Below are 18615 nucleotides of genomic sequence, written 5' to 3' on the forward strand. Positions count from 1 at the left end.
TTTTAGAAAGTTTTTAATTTCCCATTTGGGTGAATACCTTTCAGTTCTAAAACCTTTCTAACTTTCTAAAGGAGGAAAAACAAAATATCTTAGACTTAAATGGAGAAATGTAGAAGAAATTTCAGTGTAATTCATTATTGTTTTTATTTGCTATTTATGTAATAACCTGTCTTATGATTATTCTCTGAGATTGTTTTTCTTTCCTTCGTTTCCCTTTGTTGCAAATAAATGTAGATAACCTCTCAGATTAAACATTTTCCAAATAGAAGCTAAAGTTGCTTATTAGAAAACGGGCTATTCATATGAAAGTAAAATTTCTAAGTATAAGAGTGCAAAAAAGAATATATGAGTGAATCATTACTTCTTCCTGTTACCTATATTGATACCAGAATTTCAAATCTTTGGCTTTCAGTAGTTCTTGTGCCTTTAAAGGTCTTTTATTAAAATTCACATTTCTCTGAGAAAATAACACTATAATCCTTAGAATTTCCAAACTCTGTGCTGAGGTGCCCTGAGTTGCCAAAGAGAACTCTCAAGACAATTTAAACTTTGAAGGAGACAAAGCAACATCTGTCTGACACCACACAAATTACTACTAAGCTGTTTGGACCTGACTACTTAAAAATGAGAACTGCTAGATAATTCTTCTAGCCCAAGGAATCCATGAAAAAATTACTGAGTTATTAACGGGGCCATGAACTGAAAAGGTTTGAGAACCTTTGCTGTGAGCTCATCAGCCACTTAGATAGACGATCAGATGCTTCCTGAAAGTCCAGGACCAAGAGTGATGACAGGCAGCTGGTGCCTGCCCATGAGGGATCAGGGAGGAAAAGCTGGGAGGATGAAAAACAGGGAGAGTCAAAGTCTCTGCAAAAACCTCACACTCACTTTTTGCTTACAGTCAACCTTGGTGAAGATCTATTACAAATAATGGAAAGACAGATATTATGTCATTAAAATATTACATCGCTTGTATGTTTTGTAGGTTCCCTTTGAGACAGTATCCCAGTGGAATCTGGAACATACTACTTTAAACGAAGCAGGAAATTTCTTAATTCAAGTCAGCAATGATGAAGTTGGATCATCTATTTCTAAAGAACTGAGAAGGTTTAATAAAAGATGGAGAAAGTTCATTACAAAAACTCAGCTTGTAAGTTTTTTTTGTTTTTGTTTTTGTTAATAGCTTTATTGAGGTATACTTTCCATACATACAATTCACTCATTTAATGTGAGTAACTCCGTGGTTTTTAGTATATGTAAGAGCTGTGCAGCCATCACGATCACCGACGTTAGAACATTTTCGTCACCTCGTAAGGAAACTTTGTACCTATTAGCAGTCATGCCTCCTTTTCTCCTGATGTCCCCAGCTCTAAAGATTTGCCTGTTCTGGGTCTTTCACATAAATGGAGCCATATAATACGTAGTCTTTTGTTTCTGGCTTTTTTCACTTAGTGTAATGTTTTCAGAGTTCATTTTGTAGCATGTATCAGTACTTCATTCCTTTTTATTGGCAAATCATACATAATCCATTGTACGGATGTACCACATTTTATTCATTCATTGATCAGTTGATGAACATTTGGCTTCTTTCCACTTTTTTGACTGTTGTGAATAATGCTGAGATAACCGTTCATGTACACGTTTTTGTGTGGACATATACAGATTTCTAGTGGAAATTCATTTATCATTAAAGAATAACGTTAAGCATTTTTGCCTACTAAATTTCAAGGTCCTTGAGAACATACACTAAGTTTTATTTATCATTACATTTAGTATAGTGATTCATCAAAGCTCACCTTTAATAAATAATTTTTGAACTTAAATTGTTAAATTATTCTATTTCTTATTCTTAACAATTTGAGACTGAGGTGTTGTATGGGAAATTTTATAACATTGTTACTAACTGATAAATCCTAAAAATATATTGAATATATTATGTCCTTTATTGTTATTAGTCATATATCTTAGCATAAAAATATAAGCATTACATTTCATGACATTAATTTTTTATAGGAAATGAACTTGCCACTTATAATAAAACAAGATGAGCCCTTTCTTGACGTTTCTGGAAATATTCAACTTTCTAAAGAAGAGAACCTAACTGTTGATTTTGCAACAGATATGTCAGTAGAACTTCCTGAAAATCCCAATCAGAGTATTATGGTAAATAGCCATATTATATGTATTTCATTTGTACACTGAAATAATTTAACTTTGCTTTTCTCTTTTGAAAAAACGGCATCATTGAAACAGTGGTAAGTGGGATCGTTAGATAACAAAGTATGGTCACTTTCCAAAAAAATGTCTAAGTGGTTCCCTCATGCTGCAGTCTTCAGTGTTAAAGCCTTGTGTGTCTCACTCACTGAGGAGTTTGCAGACATGCAGAAGCAGTCATGACTTCTGAGCTGCGGAAATGGAGTTGATATTTTCTTCAGATTGCTTCCGACTAGTATTCAGAGATTGTTCAGCTTTATGCTAGCCCTGGGCCTGAGTCTTGCTTCCTTTCTGTAAAATGGAGGGAAATAAAATATTTCTTGCTTTATTGGGTAATTCAGAGGATGACTTTAGATTATAGATAAGAATATGGAAAAGAAATGGCAACAAAAAAATTATACACATGTAAGGTATACCTATAATTTTGGAAATGTGCCTTCTTCAGAATAACTTATATAGTTTTAAACAAAGTAATTTTTAACCGGCTTTGGCCCGTTGCCATGATGGAGTGCCTGTGTTTTCCCACCATGAAAAGATATACTCATAGAAGATCTTGCAGAATTTGTGCAATATGCTTTTAGAATAGAAGGATATAGAGTATTTTCCCCATACATTTAAAATATGATCTGATGCAACTCGATGGTGGGTGGTGACTTAGAGGGCTGGGATAGGGAAGGTGGGAAGGAGTCGTGGGAGGGAGGGGATATGGGGATATATGTATAAATACAGCTGATTCACTTTGTTGTACAGCAAAAACTGGCACAACAGTGTAAAGCAATTACATTCCAATAAAGAGCTTAAAGTAGATAGATAGGTAAATAAATGTGAATCTAAAAAAAATACATGATCTGATGAAAAACAACTTTAAGAATGTGTTTGTCATGTAAAGCTGTAGCATATCAACCTGTAGGATATTGAGAGATTATTAATGGGAAAAGGCTTAATTTTGTTGAAATTTGATTCTGATGTTTCACAGCTACTGTTGTTAATAGCTGTATTTAAAATTGTATACAAGTTTTAGAAATGTGTTTATAGAATCAATACCTTAATTTTCTAAGCTCTAATCTTCTAATCTGTAAAATGGAGATAATAGTAACTGATAGGAATGATCTCATCCTTAAGAAGATTTTTATGAGCAAATCTTTTAATTTTTAAAGTGATGTATGCTTGGATAACTAATGAGAACATACTGTATAGCACAGGGAACTCTACTTAATGCACTGTGGTGACCTAAATGGGAAGGAAATCCAAAAATGAGGGTATGTATGTATATGTATAGCTGGTTCATTTTGCTGTACAGTAGAAACTAAAGCAACTATACTCCAATAAAAATTAATAAAAAATAATAGTGCTATCATATTGTTATCATTGTCCAAAAAGTAGATCTTAAATCATTAAAATATGTTGACTTAGCACTCTAAAGGAAGAAAGAGATATAATGCTTTTATTTTTATTTTTTTGGCATAAAAGTTTAGTATGCATTTTAACCAACCTTTATAAAAATATTAAAACATTGAGTTTAAAAAACAGCCATTGTTTTTGAGATTTTCATTGTTCAATTAATTCACTGTAGGGCTATAACATTTTTAAATTGAAAATTAATTTATAATGTAAATGTTACCATTTTCATAGTGATAATTTTGAATGTTATAGGCCGGGGAAGAACAAGAAAAAGAAAATAAAGAATTTACAGGGCAGCTGAAAGTGGCCGAAGAGGTTGAAAAACTGATTGGACAAGTGGAAATCTGGGAGGCAGAAACCACATCCATTGTGGATCTTCTGAGTCAGCAAGATGATGTAGATACCTTGATGAAAGAATCTTTGCAGGTACGAGTGGAAAAGTATTAAAAAGACAGCTTTCATGGTTGTAAGCTTATGTATTAAGATAAATAAAAAGTTTTAAAGGAAATAGTAATAAGACTACTGTTTGAATCTTCTTTGTTGGGGTTTTTAAAAAATGGCATGGAATCTCAACCCTGGATCATTTGCTGTGATTTTGCTTGAAGACAGAGGATAGATTGGAAGACTAATAATATCTTGGGAGTTTAAATTCTTGAACTAGTTTTCCCAGCTACAGAATGGAGATTAAAATATTCTCTTGTATCAGAGGGCAATGACATGAGTAAACGAGTTCAGTCTTCTATTGCTTAGTGCAGTGTGAATATAAGAGATTACACAATCTGTGCTTTGAAAGATCAACCTCTTATTAAGCTTTCCCTTCTTTACCTGATGCAGGGAGGGGGCTGAATGTTGTTGAAACTCTGTTCTGTCGTTAGTCTCAGGCAGTGGACTCATTGAAAAGCAGTGAGGCAACAGTGTATTTTAATATCACTCAATTCTCCCTGGAAATAAGTTACAGTTGAGGTTTTACGGAGTTCCAGCTCAGCTATAAAATTTATAGAGAATGTCATAAATTACAACAAGATGGAAAGTTCTTGGGATAAAGGAACATTTGTGTAATTCTTTTAAATCTACATTTCTGAAAGGTGTATATGCAGAATTTTGTTTTCATTGTTTATAAGAGTAATACTTTTTATTGCTTTGAAAATATTATATAAACTTACCTGTGCCATCTGCCAGTGCTTTTATTTATTTATTTATTGGCTGCGTTGGGTGTTCATTGCTGCACGTGGATTTTCTCTCGCTGTGAGCAGGGGCTGCTCTTCGTTGTGGTGCGCCAGCTTCTCATTGCAGTGACTTCTCATGTTGCAGAGCACTGGATCTAGGTGCATGGGCTTCAGTAGTTGTGGCACTTGGGCTCAGTAGTTGTGGCTCACAGGCTCTAGAGCACAGGCTTCATAGTTGTGGTGCGCTGGCTTAGTCGCTCCTCGGCATGTAGGATCTTCCTGGAGCAGGGCTCGAACCCATGTCCCCTGCATTGGCAGGTGGATTCTTAACCACTGCGCCACCAGGGGAGTCCCTGCCAGTGCTTTTCTAATTTTATTTTTGTATTTATTTATTTGCTGTATCTGGAATTTATTTTAGTGAAATAAATGAGTAAGAAATGAGAAGTTCAATATTTAAAAAATACTTCAAAGCTATAACAATGATCCCTGTTATAAACAGTGAAAACACAAACATGCTGGAATATACTTCCGTTAAGAAGAAATTAAGTGGATCTTTGTTGGATCAAGTTATATTGTAAAGTAAGAAACGCAAGTTGCTGAACAGTATGGGAGATATGATCCTTTTAGTATTTTTAAAAACAGTTCCTTTTTTAAACTTTATGCTTTTATATCAACAGAAAAATATCTGTAAAGATGTACAAATAGCTAACCCTATCTATCTTGATCCTGCATTGTGCCCAGCTCTTAGTACATTTCCTAGTACATAATAGATATAAAGTAAATATTTTTTAAATAAATGTGTGAATGATTGATTAAATGACAATTAAGGGAGGGATGGGGAGAAGACAAACTTTTTCTTTATGTGCTGAATACCTCTCTAGTCTTGAGTTTTTTTTAAGGAGCTTTTTTTACTTTTATAATTTAAAATAGAAAAAAATTGAAGTTACAAATGAATGTGCTAATTTTAGAACTTTTAAATAATGCATAAAAGTATAAAGAGGAAAATAAAAATCACCATATTTCCACTGCTGTAAGATAAATAAGGTCAGCACTGTAGTTTGATATCACACAATATAATTTCTGTTTTATCATACCCGTGCCACCTCTGAGTTGTAATTAAATTTTTTTTGTTAATTTTATGACTGAAAAGTGGTACTTCATTATTATTTCAGTTTGCACTTATTTGATTACATGCGAGATTGAACTGTCTTTCATATATTCATTAGCCATTTGTTCCTGTGAATTATCTGTTTTTGTATCTTCTGAATTTTCTTTGGGATCTTAGTATTTTTTTTTTTACTGAAGTTATAAGCTCTCTGGATCATGACCCATTTTCATTTGTGTGGCAAATATTTTTACCAAGTTGTTGACTTTTAGTTGTTTATTTTATTTCACAAAGAAAATTTTTGTACTTATTTAGTCATTTCTGTCTCTTTTGCCTAAAAAAGCCCTCCATACCCAGGGAGCAGGTCAATTTTCATGGATAATTTCATCTTTTCCTAGTTTCATATTTTATATGTAATTTTCTAATTCATCTGAAATTTATTTTTGGTATGTTGTATAAAGCATGGTTGTAAAAAAATGTTTTTCCAATAGCCTTTTTCTCCAGTAACATTTATTGAACTCCCTTCTGACTAGTTTGACTTAGAACAATTTCTTTTTAGGGTTTACTACTACTCTTTCAACATATTTTCTCTTTTGGCATTGTATTCCTTCTAGTCTTTATTTTATTGAAGTGCTTAGTATGTAAAGAATAATCTATAAAAGACCATGTTGCTCAGAATCTCTATTAATATAAAGTTTCAGAATGAATTTTTAAAATAGCACTTTTTTTAGAATATAAATTTACCTCATTTTGGATTAATAGTTAACTTTTTATAATTTCCTGATAAGATTGTTAAGGTTAATATTTACGTTATAATCAGAATATTTACTGTGATCTTGCTTTAATTTGTTTCGATAGCATCTTATTGCCAAAGGCTCTATGTACGAAGAGCTTATGTCTAGAACTGAAGATACATTACAAGTGGATGTACAAAATGTTTCAAGCCAGGAGTCTCTTCAGCATGTCCTCACAGCTGGGCTTCAGGCAAAGATTCAAGAAGCTAAAGAGAAAGTCCAGGTCTCTCTTTAAGATTCCCTATTTAGTGAATTTAGTCTTTAAAACTGAGTGGTCACTGAGAGGTCGGGGAAGGCGGGAGGTTGCCTTGTAGTTTGGAAAGTTTTATAAAATATTAATTTTGCCTTATATCTTATTTCTTTATAATTTAGAGCATGTTGGAAAATATCAATATAATAAATAGGATATTCTTATGTATAGCGGGAAAATATGAGTTGCTACTCAGAGAAAATATTTATTAACTTAGGAGTGTTCTAAGAGGTTGGGCCAAGTGTTAAGTTGAGAATTTTTTTGTCATCACAGATCAATATGGTAAAATTAGTAGCAGTGTTGAAGAACTCAACTGATGTTTCCCCAGACCTGGATGTCAGGCTGAAGGTAGAAGAATCACAGAAGGAACTTGAATCATACATTACAAGGGCTGCACAGTTACTTGGTCAAAGAGAGAGCCGGAAAGGACTAATTTCAAAATACAAGGTGGGGCTCTTTCAACCATCAAATACCTGCCTCATTTGAAATCAAGATGTTTCCATCACCGTAATTATAACAAAATTACTGTAACTTAAAAAAATTTCCCAGTTTTATACATTGTTCCCCAGAGACTTTTTTAAAAAAAATCTTTATTGGAGTATAATTGCTTTACAGTATTATGTTAGTTTCTGTTGTACAACAAAATGAATCATCTATATGTACACATATATCCCCATATCCCTTCCCTCTTGAGCCTCCCTCCCACCTTCCCTATCCCACCCCTTTAGGTCTTCACAAAGCATCAAGCTGATCTCCCTGTGCTCTGTAGCAGCTTCCCACTAGCTATCTATGTTGCATTTGGTAGTGTGTACATGTCAATGCTACGCTCTCACTATGTCCCAGCTTCCCCCCCGCCCCCCCCCCCCACACCATCCTTAAGTCCGTTCTCTACGTCTGCATCTCTGTTCTTGCCCTGCCACTAGGTTCATCAGTACCATTTTTCTAGATTCCGTATATACGTCTAGCATAGAGTATTTGTTTTTCCCCAGAAACTCTTAAAAATAAACATTCAAATGAAGATTTTTTTTTTAAATTCAAGTTTTACCGTAGACCCGCTGAATGAACTCAGTGGTGTAAAAAGCATGGCTGACTCTGTGACATTGAGCAAGAATTTATCTGGCTTTTTTAATCAGTAAAATGGACATAATAATTCTAGTCCTGTCCAGCTGCCAGTAAATGAAAATAGGGTATGTGAGGAAACTTTTGAGTGGTTAAAATTCCCCAAATGTAAAATAAAAACTTTATTAAAATGCTTTGGTAAAAGTTACTTATGAGCATACACTTATCAGCAGTTAAAGATCCGATAATGTTTTGTATGGAGACAGTTTTCGGTTGACTTTTCATGGTTTGGTAGGCAGCTTAAGTTGTATCGAAATCAAGAGGTACAAACTACTATGTATAAAATAAATAAGCTCCAAGGATGTATTGTACAGCATAGAAAATATAACTATTATTTTATAACTTTAAATGGATGTAATCCGTAAAAATATCAAACCATTATGTTGTACACCTGAAATTAATATAATATTATAAATCAATTATACTTTAAAAAAAAAAGATGTGTCCAAAGCAGAGACTTACTATCAGTTAACACTGGAGGTACTTGGGGATATGAAATAAGATGAAAACAAAGTCTCTACCCTTGGAGGTTGGAGAGGTAGAGAAATCTGTGTTCTTCCCTTCATTCATTTATTCAACATTTAACAAATTTATTGAACATGAAAATGAGCTAGGCATTTTGGGGGAGATAAAGGTGAAGTAAATCCAAAACAGTAACACACTAACAGGCATAGAAAACAAGCTATGGTTGCCAAAGGGGATGGGGCGGGGGGTGGGGTGGAGTAAACTGGGAGTTAGGGATTAATACACACACACACTATATATGAAATAGATAATCAACAAGGTCCTATCGTATATCACAGGGAATTCTACTCAATATCTTGTAATAACCTATAATGGAAAAGAATCTGAAAAAGAATATATATGTATATTACTTTGCTATATACTTGAAACTTAGCACAGCATTGCAAATTAACGATACTTCAATTAAAAAAAAAAAAGATAAGGTAAATCAGTACTCCCAGCACTACTGCGCCCAGTCTTTTCAGGAGAAGGAGCTCCTACAGGAGCCTCTCTTCATTCTCCTTGTGGTCTCCTTCTCTTGTCTGGGCTCAACCCTCTTCTGGCTTTCTGGACCATTAATCATACTGGACCCTAGTATCAGCTGTTTCAGCATTGCTTTTCCCACAACCATCTTACGCTCCTTGCACCTTGCCAGCCACCAGCTTTGACCAATTCCCACTGTCTTTTTTTCCCTCTTTTACTCCCAGGGTGCTGAAGATGCTGAACTAAACTTGAGTCAGTTTGTTCTTTTAAGTAATCATGAGGCTGAATTTCAAAAGGACAGATAGGGTCAGCTGAGGAAAGAGGGAAGGAAAAGAAAAAGGAGAGGCTGCAGGCCCCTTCCCTACCAGAGAGAGGAGTTAAGTGTCAGTTCTTGCACCATTTTCCTCTCCCTGACCACCTTCCTTTTGGAATCTGAAGCCTGGGATTTCCCCCCTTTAGTCTCTGGCCTTTAGTGAAGTAGATCCATTTTCACAGCAGAAGCAGAATCCCTGCCCTGCCGGATACGACTCCTGGGACACATGGGTGGTAGGAGCCACCTGCCAGCATACGGACTAATATGTCTTCCCTGGCCGTAAATCTAGCAATCCTCACAGAGGCTTGGGACGCGGTCCCTGGGGCTCAGGTGGTACCTTTTCTGCAGGAGACCCATAATAGATGTGTAATAAGTATGTGGACGAATTCCCACCCTGCTTAATTGCCTTCTTCCCCAGAATTACTTTCATCTTCTTGTCTCTTACAGGTTTTTCTGCCCTTTCACAGACCCCAACCTATTTTGATAGTCATTTCGTAGTTTACCTAAGCCAGGTTTCTGTTCTTATAGAGAAAACACCAGGTAATAATCTGTAAGAGGAGGTGAGTGCGAAGTGAGGGGCAGACACATTCCTGGGAAGGCAGACCTCCTGCTGCTTCTTCCCTGGGAAGGGGCTGCCATCGTGGTTGGCCCTGGGCAAAACTTTGAGGTCCATGAGAAGCGGATGTTGCCTTCTCGCAGCATAAAATGCTTACGCACGATATTGAATATCTGTCATATTAACCCTTCTATAAAATGTGTCTTATTGCAACACTGACCTCTAATACAAGCTGGTATACTCTTAATATCATATTACTTATGAAGTGTGGTCATCTGCTCAATACTTAAGAACTTTAGAGGATACTCTGCCAGTGGTTCATCATAATAAGCCTTTAATAAACCTTTTGCTTATTTATCGAAGGGGCACCAGAAACCGTTTTGAACATCATAAGGAAGTCTTTATCCTGGCCTCAAATGTATAACTACATTTGAATGAGAAATATTTTGCAGTTCTTTTCAAAAGAATTCAAGGGATACAAAAGGGAGATCAACTTCAGTCTACAAAGAGGAGTCTCCCCTAAATCTTCAAATAGTCTTCATGGAGTCCTTTCCTGGTTCTACCTTCTACCTGTTAAAGACTCTAAAATTCTACCTGTTAAATTAGCTTTGAGGATGTGGCAGTAGAATAAGGCTTTCATGTTCTTGTTTGCGGGTTTCTTTGTTTTTTTAGGAAGCACTAATAATTTTTAATACTAAAAGTCTGGCCAAGTATATGAAAGCTGTTGAAGAACTGAAAAATAATGTAACCGAGGATGTAAAGCTGTCTTTGGAAGAAAAGAGTAGAGATGTCTGTGCCAAGTGGGAGGTAAGAACATGCACGTGTGTCTGGGGTGTATGCTTATAGATCTGACACTGGACCTGTTTGTCATCAGACTCATCCATCGTGGTCCCCTGTCTGCCCCCTGTCACGGAGGGCTGATCCCTGTAGGCTGTGGTTCTCAGGCCCGGCATCAGCTGGCTTCTGTCTGCATTCATCCAGTGACAACAGTGTTTGGAGATTAGGGGGTGATTGGAAGGTGGAAAAAGGAGAGTCCGAAGGCTTTCTTTCCCTTTCTCTCCTGCAGTGTCTCTGGCAGCTTTGTGTCCCCCCCCACCGGCTGCAGGTTCCACGGATCCAGCTTGTGATGGATGGCTATCCGACCTGGGCTCCACTGAAACCTCCAGCGGGGTTGGGGGGGGTAGCAGCTTTCTGCCGACGCTCATCTGTAGATTACCTTACTGCCCCCTCTTTGGCTTTCATCTCTTACAATCAGTCCCCTGCATTTAATTCCCTCTGAGTTAAATATTTAATGTTTTCTGGTTGGATCCTAACTGAGACAACTTATTGACACATATACACATATAGAGTTTCATAGAAAATAGATGTAGGCTTTGGTGGCTGACAGACCTGAATCCAGCAGCTATGACCTTGGGCAAGTTGCTTAACTACTGAGAGCTTCACTGATAAAATGGGAATAATTCCACCTACTTGACAGGATTGTTGCAAGGATTTATATAAAGCACCTTCCACAGAGATTGTATGTAGTGAGTGGTATTTAGCATTAATTGTGTGTGTGTGTGAATATATGGAGAGAGAGAGAATAAGGTAATATAATTGAATATTAAAGGCCTTCTTAAAATACATTTTTAAATAAATTTTTACTTTCAGAACAATTTTAGATTTACAAAATTATTACAAAGGCAGTACAGAGAGTTCCATATACCCGGGCTCATTTTCCCGTTATTAACATCTTACATTAATATCGTACCTTTGTCACCGTTAAAGGACTAATATTGGTGCATTATTAACTAAAGTTTATACTTATTCATATTTCCACAGTTTTCCCCTAATGTTCTTTTTCATCTGTTCAGGAATCCCATTCGGGATACACATTGTAGTTGATATTTCTCCATAGGCTCAGATACGTGCTTTGTAATATTTTCTCCCAGTCTGCAGCTTATCTTTTAATTCTCACAGTGTCTTTCACAGCTAAAACACATTTTTAGTTATTAGAAAAAAATATGTTTATGGGTCTGGTATATTTTAAAACATCCTCCCCAAAGATACATGGATGAATCAGAATTTCACAGAAGCTCTATTTCTGTCCTTTGTTACCACAGATATTTTTAAGTTTCTAATGGAAATCTTTTCAATATATCCTATTCCCATGGTTAATATGTGCCTTTGTGTTTTTTTTTTTTTTTTTGCAGTCACTTCATCATGAAATGTCTTTGTATATTCAACAACTGAAAATAGATATTGAAAAAGAAAAACTTAGTGACGATATTGCAAAACTCGAAAAACAAATAAATAAAGAAAAGAAACTAATTCGCAGAGGAAGGACCAAAGGTCTCATAAAGGAACATGAGGTAAAAACCTGTTTCCATTCAAATTTGTCATCATTGTGGGGTTTATCTTTTTTTTATTATTTTTGTGTATTTATTTATTTATTTTTGAGCTCTTTATTGGAATCTAATTGCTTTACACTGTTGTGCCAGTTTTTGAGGTACACCAGAGCGAATCAGCTGTATTTATACACATATCCCCATATCCCCTCCCTCCCGAGACTCCCTCCCGCTCTCCCTGTCCTGGCCCTCTAAGGCATCATCCATCATGTGGGGTTTATCTTAAATGGTTTAGTATGTCCTTGGCTAGGATTAAATCTGCTCTGAAAATTACTTCAGCCCTTTTGTCCCCTGGGGATCATCCCTTCTGCAGTTCAAGCTCTAGCTAGAGTCCATGCTTCTTGTTTTTTGAAAGTGAGAAAAATTCAGCATTGAGTTAATATTTCTTCTTCATATATCTCAGTGGCCTCTGTCCTGAGACGCTGGTTACAAATGTGTCACGTACTGTTGCAGTTCCCATAGTTACTTTTGTAAGGACATGGTGTCCTCAGAAACACAGCTTTCGTGAAAGATAGTAAATCAGGATATAAACCAGCCGGGGCCAATCTAATGGTCCCTTCTTGGTCCTCATAGCAAAAGATTGTTTTTACATTTTTGGTGGTCCTGACCCCTCTTTTCATTTCTTTTAAACTTTCTACTGCTGTGCTTCTCTCAATACCAATCTCTCTTGCTTTTTCTTATTTTCTTATTTTGAGGGGAGGCCTTCTTTTTTAGTGTCCTTCACAAATTTTCCTTTTTTATTGTGTTATCCTAATGTCTTCGTTTTGGGGTCTCCATTTTTGACTAATTTCATGCCTGTTCCAGGTAATTGTATGTACTTGGGCGTTTTAACTGCCCCCTCTACAGTGGTAGCACCCAGATCTTTATCTCCATCTGAGTCCTTTCCCCTGAGCTCCAGGTTGTGTTTCTAACCTAGAAGTAGATAATCACCGGTGTTCTTCAGAGGCCTCCAATTCAGCATGTCCCAAACCAACCAATAACATCTCCTCTCAGACTTTTCTTCCTCTTATATATCCTGTTATGAAGGGCATTGCCATCTCAGAACTCCCTCCCCCCTTCCCCTTTCCTTCTCACTCAGCCTTAGTGAAGCCAGTTGACAGATGCCATCTGTTACTCGTCAGAAGAGCTGCTGCTCTTCCTTCCTTTCCACCCGTGTTGCTGCTTCCCTTAGCCTGGGTTATTTTCTCCGTGTGATGATGGTTGCATCATCCTCCAGCCCCATCACCAGAGCGATCCCTTTGAGCCACAAATATTACTCCCAGGACATCTTCAGACTCCTGAGACATCCATGCACGGCCCTTCACAGTGTGGCCCCAGGACACACCTCCAGCGCCCCTCCAGCCACACTAGACTACGTGTCCTTTCAGAACATCTGGAGCTTTGCCTCTCTTGGCTGCTCCTTCTGCTAGGCATGACCTTTCTCCCCTTTTACGTGGAGGACTCATTTGTGTTCTTTCCACCTCCAGCTCAGATGGCCCCCCCATGTGAAGAAGGCTTTCTCTGACTCCTTAAGGCGGTAGTGGCCCTGTCACAGCACTTGTCACTCTGTAGGCTCATTATTTATGAGGCTACTGTTGGGAGGAACACATTTTCCTCGACCCTTTAAGACCCCTGGCTGGGTCTGGAAATTGACCTGACAAAGACAGATTCACAGGAGAAAAGCATACACATTTTATTGAATTTTTATATGCACATGGGAGCCTTCACAAGGGCATGAGGACCCAAAGAAGTGACCAGAGGAGGATAATCTTATACTTTTTAGAGGAAGAAGCAATACATTTGTGAAGAGTTGACAAGACAGAGGAGTTTGGGCTAGGGGTAGTAAAATGGTGAAGAAATAGCTGGGAAGATAAGGGTTAAGGTACAAGGTTTGTTTGCAGATTCTCTTGGTCCCATCTTTGGGTTGATAAAACGCAGTTTCCTGTAAAAGGAGCTTTATTTCTTGCCTTTAGGCAGAAAGGGGGAAGCCTTTTCTCTCTCCCTCTTTCTCTCTTTCTCTCTTTCTCTCTTTCTTTCTCTCTTTTTCTTTCTTTCTTTCTTTCTTTCTTTCTTTCTTTCTTTCTTTCTTTCTTTCTTTCTTTCTTTCTTTCTTTCTTTCTTTCCTTTCTTTCTTTCTTTCTTTCTTTCTTTCTTTCTTTCTTTCTTTCTTTCTTTCTCTTTCTCTCTCTCTCTCTCTCTCTCTCTCTTTCTTTCTTTCTTTCTTTCTTTCTTTCTTTCTTTCTTTCTTTCTTTCTTTCTTTCTTTCTTTCTTTCTTTTTCTTTCTTTCTTTCTTTTTCTTCCTTTCTTTTTCTTCACTGTGCGGACTGCAGGATCTTACTTCCTGACCAGGAATTGAACCTGAGCCCCAGCAGTGAATGTGCCAAGTCCTGTCCACTGGACTGCCAGAGAATTCCCTCTGTGTTTACTGCTTCTTAATTGTCTTCAATTCAAAATTATTTTCATGTCATGAATCATAATGGAAAAGAATGTGAAAAAAAAGTATGTATGTGTGTGTGTATATATATATATATGTATATAACACTGAATCACTTGGCTATACAGCAGAAACTAACACAACATTGTAAATCAGCAATACTTCACTTTAAAAAAATAGTAATTTCCGTGTCAAAATTTGTAGAGATGTGGATAGACCTAGAGTTGGTCATACAGAGTGAAGTAAGCCAGAAAGAGAAAAACAAATATCATATATTAAAGCATATATGTGGAATCTAGAAAAATGGTACTTGCAGGGCAGGAATAGAGATATAGATGGACATGTGGACACAGGGGTGGAAGAGTGGGACGAATTGGGAGATTAGGATTGACATATGTACACTGTCATGCATAAAATAGACAGCTAGTGGGAACATGCTGTAAAGCACAGGAAGCTCAGCTCGGTGCTCTGTGACGACCTAGATGGGTGGGATGGGGGATGGGGAGGGAAGGAGGCCCAAGAGGGAGGGGGTATATGTATACACGTAGCTGATTCACTTTACTGTACAGCAGAAATTAACATTGTAAAGCAATGATGCTCCAATAAAAAAAAGCATGTATTGGGGTGACGTGTTCTGGTTTCCTTCACTGCATCACTGGGCTGCAGCTAATCCCTTTAGGGCGGACAGCCTCGTCTTTGTTTCCAGTGCCCATTCCCACACCAGGCACACCGTGGACGGGCTTGTAAAAGAATGTGTTGTTAAAGCCGCACACATCTGTTAGTTTCTAATCCTCATGGACTAATCATGTAGACTCATTTGAAACACACTTCCTGCTTTCTTTCCTCAATCAGGCCTGCTTTTCTGAGGAAGGCAGCCTGTACCAGCTTGATCACCACATGGATGTCCTGCGGGAGCTGTGTGAAGAGCTGACTTCACAGAAGAGTCAACAAGAAGTGAGGAGAGCGCTCAAAGATTATGAACAGAAGATAGAAAGGCTTCGGAAATGTGCTTCCGAGATTCATATGACACTGCAGCCCACGGTGGGAGGCCCGTCCAAAAACAAGTTAGTGCCTCGTGAGAGTAGCTGCGTATCAGGGAGAAGTGAGAGAAAACCTCTTGCGAAATCAAATGGCACTGAGCATGCTTCATTCTCTTTTAAGCTTCATTTTTCTTCCTGCATTTTAATCTGCAATTTTGATTCCTTCCTAGGGGTACCACGGACACATCTGAGAACGGAGGAAGGAATGTCCTCAGTGAGGTGCCACCTGCAAAGCCAGGCAATCTGCCATCAGCTGAAAAGGTGTTAAATTTGGATAATGTATTTTAGAAGTAAACCCAATGAGGGACTTCCCTGGTGGTCCAGTGGTTAAGACTCCATGCTCTCCATGCAGGGGGCATGGCTTTGATCCCTGGTCAGTGAACTGAGATCCTGCATGCCACCTGGCGTGACGTCTCCCCCCCCACCCCCCGCCCCCCCATGCAAAAAAAAGAAGTAGACCCAATGAAAAAAGCCCAGTGTACAATAATCTACTTCTCATTGAGTGTTGGTTTTAATTATCTGTTTCCATCAGCTGAGAATTCGCACTTAAATAATACAAGGAAGATTGCTTTCCAAATAATTAGAATACACCAAACCAAAGCTATGGCAGACATAACTTAATCTTCCTCTGAGGATACAAACAGTTCTGTCCAAAAGAGACCATTTTGAACCATTATGAATACACACTGTCTGTGAGCGTTACTATTGCGGGCACGAGAGGCTGAGTTTAATCTGCACAGATGCTTCAGTGTCATTGAGATGAACTAGTTCATTTGTCATTTGTCTTTTTCTCATTATAATGTCTTTTACTTTCCTTGGGAGTCGAATTTTCTAAATTCTGGAATTCTGGGTAAGTGGGATCTGCTGTATACCACAGCCCAGACGGCCAATCTGAAGGTGTGGAGAAAGAATGAGGTGTTTTGTTTTCAGAGGTCTGCTCCTGCGTGCTAGGCTTCTATCTGCCCTTGACCATGGCTATGTGGTCACAGGCAGAAACAGCACTTGGGGGTTGGGAGAACTCCTTTACCCTGCTGACATACCAGTTAGAAGGTGAGAGTCAGTCTAATAAATCTCCTCTGTCCTATGGGAAGACCTTTATCTGAGCTGAGAAACTTTAAATAAATTGTATTATCTCCTGGTTTGGGGTATAAAGAATCAGTGGTATCCCTTTGTAGCACAAAGTGTTTATTTTTTCCAGACAATTAAGTATATTGAAGATATTATGTTTACTATTTTGTGTATTTGCTTAGGCAGTGGAATCGATTAAGAATTTTAGCCTGGAATCCAAGTTAAAGCCTCAACAAGAGGAGAGCATCATGGAGAGATATGAAAAGGATCACAGTGCATCTATAAATAGTTTACTGGAGAGGTAAACTCTTCTTTTTTCAATTTTTTATTGAAATATAGTTGATTTACAGTGTTATGTCGGTTTCAGGTGTACAGCAAAGTGCTTCAGTTATACATACATATATGTACATATTCTTTTTCAGATTCTTTTCCTTTATAGGTTATTACAAAATATTGAGTATGGTTCTCTGTGTTGTACAGTAGGTCCTTGCTGGTTATCTATTTTATGTATAGTATTGTGTGTGTGTTAAGGAGAGGTACACTGTTTTAAACAACTAGAAAATCCAGCAAAAATCTTTCATCAGTGCAAACATCTTATACTTTAACATGTTTTTTTCTTCCTTTAGTCATAATTTTTGCATGTGTTCCAGTAACTTATGCAAAAATTCTCTGGAATTTCCTCATGGACAATTCACAGTAATTAAAAAAAAAATTTGGTCTTATTTTTAAAATTAAGTAACATTGCGTTTCATTTTTTTCCAAGGTATGATACACACAGAGGCACTCTTGAACTACACCTGCAAAACAACATTGCCAGGATTACTTCTGATTTCTCTAGTGACAAGGAAAAGAGCAGTATCTGTCTACAGGATAAACTGACAGATCTACAGGTAAATACTGACAATATTACTACAGAAGGTTTATCTTTTATTAGAAAAAAATACCACCATAAGTATAGACTTCACCATTTTTGTTGAGGTCTCATATGCTAGGTGTTTCTGAAGAACTCTCTGTTACCGGATTTCAGAAAGACACCCAAACCCAGGAAAGTGTTTGTTCAGGATGCTGATTGACGGCTCATGCTCTGTTTTGACATTCTACATGTTGGCTTACAGAAGTTTGCATTGTGTTTGGGATGGGGATGAAGGCTTCAGATGAACTGGTTGAAACAGTGGGTTTGAAGGCGATTTCAACCAACATAGCTTCTGGTTTGCTCCAAAATTAACCATATGTGAAAAATCACCGACTGAATTTTTGCTTTAGTCGTCTGTTGTCTTAACCAGATTGTCACGTTATCTGTCTGATGTTGGTCACTTAGAAAGGGGCAGCTGGCGGAGGGAGTTCTCACTGTCTGCGGTGACCTTGTAGAGAGCCATCAGGGGAGGTGCTGCATTTGACTCAGGAGCTGCAGGAGAAACAATCTAGTGGTGGGCACACTGATGGTAACAAGTTCTGTAAACAAGTATCTTTCTTCTTTTGACGATAATCTGCTTGGAGGTGCATTAAAGTGAACCCTTACAGAAAGCCCATCCGGTGGAGAAAAGGCCAAGGGTGCTTCCTACCGTGCCCTCTCATGTTTTCTAGTTATCTTCCTTTTATGCTGCCAGTTCCTGAGTCACACTCTGCCACATGGCTCCTCTCTGGTTTCCATGTGAATAAGAAAAATTCATATGTTAAAATCTCTGTTGTTCAAGTCATGGATTTAGCACATTTTCATCACAGTTAAGAAGCTGTCTGTCTTGAGACCTTACTCCTGTAACTGAATAACGAGTTGGTTAAAAAAAACTATACTAATCCTTGT

The 18615-nt window shown here is 37.6% G+C and overlaps 1 protein-coding gene across 1 annotated transcript in view; it reads left to right on the top strand.

Annotated features, from left to right (window-relative positions):
* SYNE2 (spectrin repeat containing nuclear envelope protein 2) overlaps nucleotides 1-18615 on the top strand; it is a 307058-nt gene that overhangs the window by 104966 nt on the left and 183477 nt on the right. The window contains exons 17-27 of the mRNA XM_057730439.1: nucleotides 986-1150; nucleotides 2014-2163; nucleotides 3868-4041; nucleotides 6745-6903; nucleotides 7204-7377; nucleotides 10578-10712; nucleotides 12098-12256; nucleotides 15559-15770; nucleotides 15917-16007; nucleotides 16997-17115; nucleotides 17578-17704. Coding sequence (XP_057586422.1) covers nucleotides 986-1150; nucleotides 2014-2163; nucleotides 3868-4041; nucleotides 6745-6903; nucleotides 7204-7377; nucleotides 10578-10712; nucleotides 12098-12256; nucleotides 15559-15770; nucleotides 15917-16007; nucleotides 16997-17115; nucleotides 17578-17704 — 1665 coding nt within the window. The remainder of the gene's footprint in view (nucleotides 1-985; nucleotides 1151-2013; nucleotides 2164-3867; nucleotides 4042-6744; nucleotides 6904-7203; nucleotides 7378-10577; nucleotides 10713-12097; nucleotides 12257-15558; nucleotides 15771-15916; nucleotides 16008-16996; nucleotides 17116-17577; nucleotides 17705-18615) is intronic.

The sequence above is a fragment of the Hippopotamus amphibius genome, chromosome 4, assembly GCF_030028045.1.
Source record: "Hippopotamus amphibius kiboko isolate mHipAmp2 chromosome 4, mHipAmp2.hap2, whole genome shotgun sequence".
Taxonomy (NCBI): Eukaryota; Metazoa; Chordata; class Mammalia; order Artiodactyla; family Hippopotamidae; genus Hippopotamus; species Hippopotamus amphibius.